We start from the raw sequence: 14,225 nt of genomic DNA on the forward strand, positions 1-14,225 counted from the left end.
TAAATTCCCCAGGTGATGCTGATGCTGCTTGTCTGGAACCACAGTTTGAGAACCACTGGACTAGAGTAATGCTTCTTAAATTTTCAACCAGACTATCCCCAACAGCAGAGATGAGCACAGTGAGTTTGAGGTTGCTGTGAGCTAGGCTGACGCCACAGCACTCACTCTAGCCTGGGCAACAAAATGAGACTTTGTCTCAAAAAAAATAAAATAAAAATAAAAATTCAGTTCCTCATCTGCACTAGCCACATTTCAAGTGCTCAACAGCCACATTTGACTAGTGGCTACCATATTGGACAGCACAAGAGTAGAACATTTACATCACTGGAGAAAGTTCACTTGGAGCTTATATATTTATCTTCCTAAATACATAAAGCAAATATTAATGGACATGAAGGGAGAAATAGATAACAATACAATAATGACAGGGGACTTCAATACCCCACTTTCAACAATAGATAGATCAACCAGACAAAAAATTAATGACAAAATATTGGACTTGAACTACACTGAGACCAAATGGACCTAACAAACATATAGAAGATTCCATCCAACAGCAACAGAATATACATTCTTTTCATGTGCACATGGAATATTCTCCAGGATAGACAATATGTTAGGCCACACAACCAGTCTTAACAAATCTAAGAAGACTGAAATCATATCAAGGATCATTTCCAATCATAATAGTATGAAACTGGAAATCAATAACAGGAGTAATTGTGGAAAATTCAAAATATGTAGAAATTAACATGCTCCTGGGACAAAAAAAAGAAATCAGAAGGGAAATTTAAAAATATCTTGACAAGTGACAATGAAAACAACATACCAAAACATATGAGATGCAGCAAAAGCAGTTCTAAGAGGGAAGTTTATAGCAATGAATGGGTCCATGAAAAAAAATTATTTCAAATAAATAGTGTCTTTTTATTATAACACCAAAAACTCACATGGTGCAGTTGATAGGAACGTCATCTTCATGGGTCATGTTTGTGAGAACTCGGAAGAGTTGCATAAGAATTACAGGTAGAAACTGTATCATGACTTGGATCTCCATGGCATGCAAGCACTAAAATAAGGCATTATTAGTTATGAAAACAAACAGAAATATGACATAATTTGCAAATGTGAAACAACAAAAAAAAATAAGTAATGAGAAATACATTGACTAGCCCATAAGATCACTTAAATGGCAGCTTTTCATGGGACAGGGGACTTTGTTTTGTTAATTACTTAATCCACACCTCTATTTTGGCACTCAGATTTTGTTAGTTTATTTAGTATTAAATACTTTACTGAAGATAACATGTATAATTAAGATAAACAGGTCTTGGAAAAATAACAACTGACTCTTGGTAAACTCAATTGTAGAGGGGAACAAACATATTTGGAGATACTGGAGATGCGCCTACTGTCCCCCAGCAGTCTGTATGTTTTACAGGGGAATGTGGGCCTTTAGTTAATCTGGTAAGAAGTTAAGTGGGATTCAGTAAAGAGTGCTTCTATATATAATTGGCTTTAAACCAGCACCATCTACAAAACTGAGGCAATTTTGCATTCTAACTACTCTGCAATACGTTTCCTCAAAGAGCTAATACTCTGCCTCTAATGATGTGTGCTATGAACACCAAAAAGAAATGTGTTCATATATGAATAGAAATGATAAAAACAGTGAAATATGTTCCATTTCTTTCTTCTTTCTTCCCTTCTCTCCACATTCACTCAGTCACTCAGTCAACCAGCCAACCAAAGAAAGAAAACAAACTTCGCTGAGCACCTTCTATGTCAATTCAACATGTAGTGCTATAAGAAATACAAAGGCGGGTAAGTTGTATCTATATGTAATGAACTCGTAAGTTATCTTGCACGGTCTCTCTGACTTTTGCTCCATTTTTCCATCCTTGCTCTCATCGCCCCTTTTCAGGTCTCTATCATCTGTATTCAAATCATCTCAGCAATGACCTCTTAGATCGCTGTGCAGCTTCTCTTCAATCAGATGCATAGGGCAAGATATCAAGCTTAAGGAACTCGAGGTCCATCCTTCTGGTTTTTCCTTCCTGTACATCTTCTCTTCTATCTTTTCTGCCATCATCCCGTTCCAGGACCCTCTAATTTATAATCAAAATAGTCTAATTGTTTTCTTTCTAGTAGATCTCTGTACAGTTTCTCTTTATTCCCAATATATCCAACTCTCATTTCCAAATTAATCTTCCTCAAATAGTGGTTATGTTAGACCACCTCCTGCCAAGATTTTTGTTTGTTTTTTTTTTGATGTCTCCCCATACCTAGGGCAGTGGTTCTCAACCAGGGGCCATTTTGCCCCTCACCAGAGATTTAGCAATGTCTGGAGACATTTCTGGTTGTCACAACGGGAGATGCTACTGACATCTAGTGGGTAGAAGCGAGGGATGCTGCCAAACATCCTACAATGCACAGACAGCCCCACACAACAAAGAATCACCCTGCCAAAAAATGTCAACAGTGCCAAAGTTGAGAAAACCTGACTTAGGGTATGAAGTCCAAGCTACTTAAGACCCAACCTACATTTTCAGCCTGAATACTCATCATCGTTATTTACAAGGCAAAATTGGTGTCTTCACTGTCCCTTGAATATATCATATACTTTCCTAGCTTTGTACCTTTGTCCACAGTTTTTAGTCAAATCCTCACCACTCTTCCAAGGTAAATTCAAATTCCCACTTCAGGGAAACCATTTATTTTCTCATTCAACAAAGGCATATGAAATAAACTTCCAATAGCTAAGCTCACCAAAACAAACAAATAAACAAAAAAGAAAACACCACTACCACCAACAGAACCCCAATCAAATAAAGAAACAAAAGCCACGGTTTCTACCATCAAGCAGTTCATAGTCTAAAGGGGATTGAGACATGGAACTAAATAACTGCAATACCAACAGTAAATGGTATGATAGTGGTATGTACAAAATGTACAAAGGAAGGAGCAACTGAGTCTGCAAGTAGGTAGGAATGTCTGATAAGGGTTCAGAAAGGAGAAGAGTAAAGGACACATAGGAGAAACCAGGTAGAAAGGAGAGATGGGCATTCCCTGCAGAAATGATCTCCCTGGTACCAGTGTCACTCCTCTATAATACATTCTCAACACAGCAAATGCAGCAGACAGAGTGGTGTTTTGTTTGTTTGTTTGTCTGAGACAGGGTCTCACAGAGTGCTCTTTTTGAAATGCAAATTCAAAAGTGACATCTTACCCTTGTTAAAAACAAAACAAACCACCATGAACAAAGAGCTGTCATGGGCTTCCCGCCATGCTTCCCCCTTGCTGCACACTGTACTCTAGCTCTATGGTCTTTTGTTCTCTGTCCTTCCAACATGCCAGTGTAAGGTGTTTACACCTGCAACAATGTTCTGTTATTCTTTTACATGGCTTTATTACTTAAGGTTGTCTTGTTCTCATCAGTTTCCTTTCAGTTTAAAATGTCATTTCCTCAGATAGGCCTTCCCTGACAACTCTAGCTGGAAAGTTCCTGTTTGATCCCATCAACCTGCTCTATTTTCTTCATAGCACTCATCTTTTATTTATTTATAATCTCTCTACCCCAACTAGAGCAGGTCTACTTTCTGAATTGTTCCCGATTAGATTCCCAGTACCCAGAACAATGTCTGGCCCATAGTAGGTGCTCATTAAGTATTTGGTCAATGACTCAATAAATGAATAAAACAAGGAACCAAGAGGTAAGATAAAGACAGGCACCCTCTAGACTATTTTTGTAATGTTGACATATTGTTATTTAGCTTATGTGTGTCCTATCTCTTCAGTTAGGTTGTAAGATCCCTATGGACAATGACCCTAAGTTATTCTCCTCTGCAAGTCCCAAAGATCTAGCAAAATACTAAACTCATAATAACTTCTCAAGAAGTAGATGGTGGCCGGGCGCGGTGGCTCACGCCTGTAATCCTAGCACTCTGGGAGGCCGAGGTGGGCGGATCGTTTGAGCTCAGGAGTTCGAGACCAGCCTGAGCAAGAGCGAGACCCCATCTCTACTAAAAATAGAAAGAAATTATATGGACAGCTAAAAATATATATAGAAAAAATTAGCCGGGCATGGTGGCGCATGCCTGTAGTCCCAGCTACTCGGGAGGCTGAGATAGAGGATCGCTTGAGCCCAGGAGTTTGAGGTTGCTGTGAGCTAGGCTGACGCCACGGCACTCACTCTAGCCTGGGCAACAGAGTGAGACTCTGTCTCAAAAAAAAAAAAAAAAAAAAAAAAAAGAAGTAGATGGTAAACGAATTGATGATACAATGTCATTTATAGGGACAATAGAAAGCAAAGTGTGGTGGAAAGAATACAGAACTAGGAGTCATGAGACATATGTCATAGCCAGAGGTCAGCTCTGCCACTAACCAGCTGAATGGCTGCAGGCAAGTCACTCTGCTTGGGCTTCAGTTTTCTCATCCATAAAAAACAAATCTCTAGAATCTTTTTCAGCACTAATATTCTATAAAGGAGCTTGCTGATTTTCAAAATCACACAGCATTTCACTCACCACCACTAGAGGGCGAGCGTAGGTCACATAAACAACAGAATTTTTATATCCTTAAAAACACAAATATGTGCACTTTTTTTCTATTTTAAGAATACCAGTGTATGAAAATGATGTTCTGTTCCATTCCACTGTGTTAAACTTTTACAAACCTTTATCATTGAAGGAAAAAGACAGTGACCCTAACAGTCAAAGTATTTATACATATAGCTGGGGTCCTAGATATGACCTGAAGAAAGGATTTCAAAGTTAGATGACTGTTAAATGATACTTCTTAATGATAATTAAGAACAATAGCCACCACTTACTGAAGTCTCGCTTCTTCTCCTCTTCCAACAGTGTATTTTCTATACAATGGGGAGACTAAAAACCAGTCACATCATGTCATGCCTCTGTTCAAAGCCCTGGAAGGCTTCCTATCCCCCTTGGGAGTAAATTCAAACTCCTCACCATGCCTTATGAGGCCTCATCCAACTAGCTCCCCAGATACCTTTCCGAGATATCATCCTATTACTCTGTGTGCCAGCCACACCAGAATTCTTGCTGTTCCTTGAACACATCAAGCCAAACTCCCCAGGGCCTTTGTACTTGCTGTTCCCAGCTCTCCTCCAGAAATCCACATGACTGGCACCCTTATTGCCTTTAGGTCTCTGCTCAAATATCACTTTACCAGAGAGCTTTCTTGGGCCACTTTAAAACAGGAACCCCTTCTCATTCTTTGTCCCCCTTTACTGTTCTGGTTTTCTTTATAGCACCTGTTACCACATGATACAACATATATATTCAGGCCGGGCACGGTGGCTCACGCCTGTAATCCTAGTACTCTGGGAGTCCGAGCAGGGAGGATCGCTTGAGGTCAAGAGTTCGAGACCAGCCTAAGCAAGAGTGAGACCCCGTCTCTACTAAAAATAGAAGGAAATTATATGGACAGCTAAAAAAAAAATATATATATATATATATATATATATATATAAAATAAAAAATTAGCTGGGCATGGTGGCACATGCCTGTAGTCCCTGCTACTCGGGAGGCTGAGGCAGAAGGATTGCTTAAGCCCAGGAGTTTGAGGTTGCTGTGAGCTAGGCTGACCCCACGGCACTCTAGCCCGGGCAACAGAGTGAGACTCTGTCTCAATAAATAAATAAATAAATAAATAAAAATATATATTCATTAATTTATGAGCTTACTGTTTGTCTCCACAAGAAAGCAAGCTCCTTGACAATAGGGATATATTGTTTATTTTCTTCACTTACATTCCCAATGCTCACAACGATGCCTGGCCCATAGGAAGCACTCAAGAAATAAGTGTGGCATCAACGATTACTATCTAGCAGATGCCCCATCTCATTTAAGCCTCACAACCACCCCACAAGATGGGCATTATTGTTATCCCCACGTGACAGATGAAGAAACAAAGGCTTAGAGAAGTTAAGTCACTTGCCCAACGTCAATCACAGACCTAGTAAGGGCCAGATCCACGACACACACTCAGTTTGTGATTACAGAACCCATACGTTTTATCTCATGCCATACTACACCACTGAAAGAAATGAACATTGTTGTTTCCTGAGTATATCATTAAGTAATAGCACAAGCCAAAGGGAAATCCCGAAGAGGTTTCATTTAAAATCAAAATTCCTCAGACTGACCACAGCTAATTTATTAAAGGAGCAATCAAAAGAAGACAGCCGCTATCGGGCAGGTTATGACAGGCACGGCAGCCCTGGCACACAGGGAATAACAGTCTTAGGTCCTCCATACACGTGACAAGCTATGGTATTCCTTAAGACTCTCCCCTGCACAACACGCAGAAAACACGTGTCCTTCTCTCTTTAGTTGGCCCTTTTGTTTACTCCTTCATTCACGGACACGGGAGCCATTTCACATTTCATTCCAAGCAAAAGCGCTTCCATTCCTCCTGGCCTTTTTCCCTCCGGCATTCTCTACCTTTACTGGGCAGTCACCAGGAAGAGAAAAGCCCTGAAAAATCAATTTATGGAACTGAAATAAACATTTTCAGGAGACTTTTAAAACTATGATGTGGAATTCTGGCTATAACATTTTCTTCCTAATGTAGCAAGTCTGCTGTCTGCTTCTAAACAGCCACTTGCTGAAAAAGTACATAACAGAAAGTGTTCTCGTGAGGATATACTGCCAGAAATATGTTAAACTGTTTGTTTGCTTTTTTTTCCATAGCAAAATGTGGCAACAGAAAGACATGAAAAACAAATCTTTCACAGAAAGCTGCTGTTCGTTTACCTTTAAATATTTAATGAGCTCTCCTGGAACTTCTTTCGAGCCTGACTGAATCAGCTGGCAATGATGGAAGAATTTGTGCACATGCAGATCCTGGAACACAGATGGAAACAGCCATATGAAATTTGATTCATTACCCTCAAATGCAGGCTCTCTACCTCTCTCTCCTCCTGCACCTTGCAAACCTATCTATCCGGGTGTTCTAATGACCACACTCGGCAGCTGCAGCTACCAATGTATGAGAGTCCACGTCCTGAAGTCCTCTAGACCCCCCCACAGAGCGGCAAACCCAGCTAAATTTGGCACATATCCAAGCACGTGGGGGAGGCCACAATTTATGCCCAACTAGTCAAACGTTCATTTAATTCTGCCCCCCCTCCCCCTTTTTTGAGACAGAGTCTGGCTCTGTTGTCTGGGCTAGAGTGCTGTGATGTTAGCCTAGTTCACAGCAACCTCAAACTCCAGAGCTCAAGCAATCCTCCTGCCTCCGCCTCCCAAGTAGCTGGGACTACAGGTGCTCGCCACCACACCCGGTTGATTTTTTTTTTTTCTATTTTTTGTAGAGATGGAGTCTCACTCTTGCTCAGACTGGTCTTGAACTCCTGAGCTCAAGAGATCCTCCCACCTCGGCCTCCCACAGTGCTAGGATTACAAGCGTGAGCCACCATGCCTGGCCTTAATTCCTTTTTTGACTAGTGTATTCTCTGAAGTTGGGCTGCTTCTCCATTTTAATGAAATTAGCAGGAATAGAGGTAAAGAAACTGACAGGTGAAGAAAAGGCAGGAGCAGGAAGTTACCAGAACAATAGTCTCAGGCATTCAATGCTCAGCTTTACCATGGCATTTCACTGGCAAGGAAGTCCATCTGTCCTATATGGAGTCAATACACACTGATTTTATGGACAGCATGGGCTACATCACAAACTGGGATAATGCAATGTGTATTTTGACCTGGTTCCCCTACTAACTACTGTGTGATCTTGGGAAAGTCAGTCACCTAACCTGACTGAGCCTCAGTGTCTTCATCTATAAAATGGTGATGATAACTTCCACATTCCTTTCAGAGCTTTGTGAGGCTCAAATCAATTAATTGGAAAAGATGTTGTAATTTGAGAGGAATTATAAAATTTGAGCTACAATGGTGTTATTATAATATTAATGAGAAACATCTTGCAGGCCACAACTTCTCTAAGGCTATAGGAATCAAATATAGTCTATTTTAATCAAGAAATATACTCGAGTATAAAAATTGACAAAATTCAGATGATACAACTTACTTGAGTATAAATGGTAGACTCTAAGTGGCTTTTAATCTTCAACAAAGGCTTTGCACCATCCACCCACTTAATATCCACATTAGATTGCTGTGAACAGAAAATTGAGTTTCTATAAAATAGCAATGAATAGATGAACAACATATAACACTTTTAGGAATTTCAACATTTGTTTCAGAAATGAATGTACTCATTTCACACAAAATATTACTGGAGAAAATAATCTGCCCTTAGAATAAATGTATCCCAAATCATTTTAAATTTCCAGTCCTTTACAGACTGATGCTTTTATAAATTACAATAAAAATGAATTGCTTCAATAAATGAATGTTTAAACATGACACACAACATCTCAGCCCCAGTTTTAAAAATTATTAGAATCAACACACATAAAATTGTTTCTCAAACTGTTATAAACTCCAAACATACATTTTCTATACTTATCTTCGTTGAGGACCAGGCACCAGCCCTCAGACCACACTTTGAGTAGTATTGTCCCAAACGATCAATTAGACCAACAGAATTCTATTTTTTAAATATTTAATCACGATTACTTCAACAAATGTAATATTTTCCTACCCTTCTTGATTCTGCATCATTCAGGTTCAAGTAGCCCGGGGGAAGATTGGCGGAAACTGGCAGCTGCTGCTCAAATGTGATGATTCTACCATCCTTCAGTAAAGGTACCCAGGCAAACCCAACTGCCAAGACAATAATCAACCATGAGAAATGAAATAACAAATGCAGTTAGCTACACAATTGTCTGAGTGCTGGGGAGGAAGGGCAGGGTGGCGATGTTTCCAGGGACCTGTATGTGGGAGTCCAGGTATTGGGGAACTGAGTGTTCTGGAAGGAACAATGGGTTAGGATCGCCTCCGAGTCCCAGGCTGGCCACTAACAAATAAATAACTCTATTTCCTTGACCCCTTGACTCTAAAAATGGGAACGACACATAATCTTTTCATCTAAAAGAGTTATTGACAGACTAGAGGGAAATATTACATGAAAATAAAACTTCAAAGTACATCAATATCATTATTTTTACACTCTGGGGGATATTTTGGGGTAGATTTGCTTTTTAAAAGGCTCAGATTCTTCTCATCCATCCTTACCCTAAGAGCACAGAGTCTCACAGCTGACACCATCTCAGATAACAATCACATGTTCCAAAATTTCTTATGACAACCCTAGGATGAGGGACTATGAAAAATTAAGGTCACAAGTCAAGGTTACACTCATCTTTCTACAAAGCAGTATGCATAAATCATTTAGTTAGGCAGAGTTTTCCTGCTTCCAGAAGGAAGAGGTGTAGATATAAGTAGGAGAATACAGCCAGGTACTGGTGTTTATGACTTGAATCCACTGAGAGATTTTCCCCAATCTCTACATTTCTTAATAGTTCTACCCCAGAAGAGCCTCTTGGCTTTCTATTAGAAAACTCATCATGTTCTAGCTTAAAAAGCCAGAGCCATCTGTGTTGCTCAAGTTGAGCAGTGTCAGTATTTCCATTATAGAGATTGCTCTGGGATTCAAGTGTTTATAACTCAGTTGTAAAAATCCTTGCTCTGGACTGAGTTTTGGCAAATGAGAGACGGTGTTGGCTCCACAACACTTTTAAAAGCCACTACTTTCTGATTCTTTGCGTGACTGTGTGTGTGTATGTGTGTGTGTGTTACACTGTGAACACAGAAGTCAACACAAATCTGGTTAGAATGTTTTCATTTACGTGTTTAATTTGGCAAATGTTTTAATTCTTAAAAGAAGACTAAAACATTGCTTTCTCTAAGTAGACCAAATGGCTTTCTCAGGCTCTGAAATGTGCCTGAAGGGCATCTTTACTAGCACAACTTCAGAAATGGTTTCCCCAGACCTTCTCTTTTATAAAAAGCAGAGGAAAGTAACATGAGTAGAAGCACCATTAGAAATGACTCTGTCAAAGCAGTTAGACTGAAAATTTGACACATGAGAAAAGATTTTCAGACTGGAAAATAGGAAAATGAAAGGAAAATGTATTTCTTGTTCTTTGCATTTTTTCCTTCATAGAAATTTTTACTAAGATATAATTCAGATACCATATAATTCCTCTATTTAAATGTGCGATGTAATGGTTTTTAGTATATTTACAATGTTGTGTCTCTATGACCACTATCTAATTCCAGAATTTTCATCAACCCAGAGAGAAATCCATAGCCTTTAGAAGTCACTCCCCATTTCCCTTCTTCCCCTTTCCCCCAGCAACCACTGATCTACTTTCTGTTTCTATGAGATTGCTCAGACAACATTTTCGAGCTGTAGGTTAATCAGAGCATGGCCAAGTGTGTCCCCTAGTCAAAACTCTTGGAGAGCACCTGGAAGCTGTAAAGGTAGGATGGCAAGCACACCATCTGGCTCAAAGGTAGGAAGCCACTTAAAGGATGGGCAGTTACAGGTGATGAGTGGCACACAAAATATCCATCTCATGCTCCACTGGGCATCTGACCCACTCCTGTCTAGGATTTGGATAAGAAAATAGTAATTTATCTTTCAGGAGTTACATACTGTTTTAGGTTATCATCGTTTTGCTTCTCTTCTCAATCCTCAAAGTCCCTATGCTAAACTAAGTGCAATTTTTATGGAGACAGAGAGAGAACAGGACCATACTAGCTACAAAGCGAACTCCCTCCTAGTCAGGGAGATCTGGGCACTCAGAGATCTCACTAGTACCTCTAACTCAACATCAGTCCAAAACCTGCCACCCCCACCCAGAATTCTTCTCCTGGTAATACCTTCTTTCCAGCCAGTTTTGAAATTTCAGTGCTCACTGAATCGTCTCTCAAATAGCCAGTCATTTGCCAGGTCCAATATATTCTTCTTCTCCAACTCCCTCTTTCTCCAACCCCCCACTACTACCCTTGTGTGGTTCCTTCCTTTCCTAGACCTTTAAAATACCCCTTCAACTGTGTTTATTCCTTCATCTTCCTGCTCCCACTCACTTTGCCTGATATATTGCTGCCAGATTCGTTTTCCTGAAAAACAGCTCTGACTAGTATTTCTATCCCTTCAATAGTTCCATACTAGTGAGAGAATAAAATCAAATCCGTAGCCTGGCATTCAAGGCTTTCAACGATCTGACCTGACATCCTATGATCCCCCCTCCCAGTACCCTGTGCTCCAGTCTCAGTGAACTTCCCCTTGATATTCTGCCTCTGTACAAGTTGTTCCTTCACCCCAGAATTCCCTACTATTGTTGCATTATCAAGCTCCACCCTATCCTTTAAGGCTCAAACATCATCTCATCCTGGATGTCCTCCGACTCCTAGCCACCCAGCCCTACACAAGCTGAATAACTTGCTCTCCTCTGAGTTCACACAGATAGCACTACTTTCTTGGTTAACTACCACTTTCTGTCTTGTATCATAATTTTTTATAAAGGATTCATTTATCCTACTAGATCATATGCTCACTCAAGATCTGTGCTTGATTCTCCACTGTATTCTACATAGGACCTATTAATACTACAATATCTTATACACAATAAATATAGGTTGAGTATCCCTTATCCAAAATGGTTGGGACCAGAAGTGTTTTGGATTTTAGATTTTTGGGGATTTTGGAATATTTACATTATACTGGTTGAGCATCTCAAATCCGAAAATCCAAAATATGAAACGCTCTGATGAACATTTCCTCTGAGTGTCATGTCAGTGTTCAAAAAGTTTCGGACTGCGGAGCACTTCGGATTTTGGATGCTCAATCTGTATGCAGAAATATTTGCTGAATGAATGAATGGATGATACAGGTTAGCCTAGATCTGAATCTCAAGGCATGATGTTAATAAAGTGATTGTGACAGGCTCTGTCCACAGGGCCTTCTGTGTTCTCCTAAGGATGCTTCCCCCTGGCTTATCCAAAGCCTTGCCGAATGGGCCCATGATTGGGGCTTCATTACTAAAGCTTATTCAACTTCATTAAATCTGTTCTCTTCTCATTAGAACCAGGCATCCCCCAACCTCCCTCGGGCTCACAGATGTCCCTGGCTCTGGGCTCACTTCCCTCTTCCTCAGTGAGCAGAACTGGAAAATTCTGGTTGCTGGGCAATTTTACATAAAAGAAATAACAAAAATACCATATCGCAATATGTGTTTCTCTCTGAGAATAGCAATATTACTTTATGTTGCTTATAGTAGTCTAAGAACACTGGCAAGCATTTGGACAATGACATTTGGTAGAAATGATAATAAAATGAACATATAATTCATCTTTTACCAATGAACTTTTTAACTCAGAAATGTACTTTTTGGTCAAAGAAAGAAGCAGTCTGTAGCTAGATGAAAGGTTAGATCCTAGATAATTCCATTCCAAATAGCTGTAGAGGGAAACACTTAAAGAGTAGACATACCTGGAGTTTCAACTGCATCCTGCTTTTTGGTTGTTCCCTTTGTGTTAATTTCACAACTTACATGATAAAAAGTGAAAAGCAAATGATGTTTCTGATGCAGGTAAATGGGAAGCTCAATTTTAATCTGAAATGACAGCAAAATTACATATGGCACTTTGTTTTGTTTTAATTGTCAGGCTGAACTGTCAGACATTTAGTTAAGTTTCATCCTACTGTTCCAAAACTACTTCATAAATGACTGTTCAACTGGCCAAATAGTAGATATTGTTTAAATATATTCCAAATGCTTTTCTTGTCAGTTTTAGTTCACAATATTCTCCTGAGTTGTGAGGGCTGATTTATTACTTTTGCTCAAGAGTCCAATGGATTCTCCTGGACTCAACTTTGCAGCAGGATTTTCTAAAACAGTAGATCAAAACCACATCCTCACAGCCCAGGGATACTTTGTAATTCGATCTGAGTCAACGAACGCAATCCATTTAAAATGTGCACTGAATTTGAAAGGCTACCTTTTTTCAGTTGCTGCTCTCTTTTTCATGAAGAAAAATAAAGCCTTTACAAATAAATGTGCAAAAAGTCTCAACATCTCTAATCATTAGAGAAATGCAAATCAAAACCATAACGAGATATCACCTAACCCCAGTGAGATTGGCCTCTATCAAAAAATCCCAAAACAACAAATGCTGGCGAGGATGTGGAGAGACGGGAACACTCTTACACTGCTGGTGGGACTGCAAATTGGTGCAACCTCTGTGGAAAAGAATCTGGAGATACCTCAAAGAGCTAAAAATAGAAATACCGTTCGATCCAGCAATAACACTATTAGGCTCCACCCAAAAGAGCAAAAGACATTCTATAATGAAGACATCTGCACCAGAATGTTTATGGCAGCACAACTCACTATTGCAAGGATGTGGAAACAACCCCAGTGCCTGTCAATTCATGAGTGGATTACTAAAATTTGGTATATTATAAGAAACGACAGGGATCTAGCACTGCTTATATTTTCCTGGATTGAGCTTGAGCCCATCATCCGCAGTGAGGTATCACAAGATTGGAGGAGTAGCCTCCACATATACTCACCGTCAAATTGGTACTAACTGATCAACACTATGGTGCTCGCACGGTAGTAATTTCTCCAGTGATTAAGGGGTTGGGGGGGTAAACTCACAACTAATGGTCACAGACATGGTGAGCATTGTAGAGGGGAAGGGCGTGCCTCTAAACCTCGCTCGGGTGAGGCAAAGACATAAAATGTAACCAGAAGATATTTGCACTTCTGTGTTTATTGCAGCATTATTCACAATGGCTAAAATACAGAATCAGCTTAAGTGTTTACCAAGGGACGAATGGATAAAGAAGATGTGGTATATGTACACAATGGAATATTATTTAGCCATGAAAAAGAAGGAAATTTTGTCATTTGCAGAAACATGGATGGATCTGCAGGACATTATTTTAAGTGAAATAAACCAGATACAGAAAGACAAATATTGCATTTTCACACTCATATATGGAACCTAAAAAAAAAATTGAGCTCATGGAGGTAGTGAATAGAATGGTGGCTAGTACAGATTGGTAAGGGTGGTGAGAAGGGGTAACGAAGAGGTGTTGGTGAATGGGTAATACTCAAATAGAAGGAAAAAGTTCTAGTGTTCAATAGTGCAATAGAGCAACTGTAGTTAAGAATAATTTATTATATTTCAGAATAGCTAGAAGTTTTCAAATGCTCCCAACATAAAGCAATGATAAATGTTTCAGGTGAATCATGTCCCAATTACCCTGATTTGATCATT

General features: G+C 39.6%; 1 protein-coding gene across 1 annotated transcript in view; it reads right to left on the reverse strand.

Moving 5' to 3' along the window:
* Positions 1 to 14,225, reverse strand: part of DOCK11 (dedicator of cytokinesis 11) — a 172,496-nt gene that overhangs the window by 74,488 nt on the left and 83,783 nt on the right. The window contains exons 20-24 of the mRNA XM_069462875.1: positions 12,430 to 12,553; positions 8,632 to 8,753; positions 8,056 to 8,142; positions 6,783 to 6,872; positions 951 to 1,069 (exon numbers count right to left, since the gene is read on the reverse strand). Coding sequence (XP_069318976.1) covers positions 951 to 1,069; positions 6,783 to 6,872; positions 8,056 to 8,142; positions 8,632 to 8,753; positions 12,430 to 12,553 — 542 coding nt within the window. The remainder of the gene's footprint in view (positions 1 to 950; positions 1,070 to 6,782; positions 6,873 to 8,055; positions 8,143 to 8,631; positions 8,754 to 12,429; positions 12,554 to 14,225) is intronic.

The sequence above is a fragment of the Eulemur rufifrons genome, chromosome 30 (assembly GCF_041146395.1).
Source record: "Eulemur rufifrons isolate Redbay chromosome 30, OSU_ERuf_1, whole genome shotgun sequence".
NCBI classification, from domain to species: domain Eukaryota; kingdom Metazoa; phylum Chordata; class Mammalia; order Primates; family Lemuridae; genus Eulemur; species Eulemur rufifrons.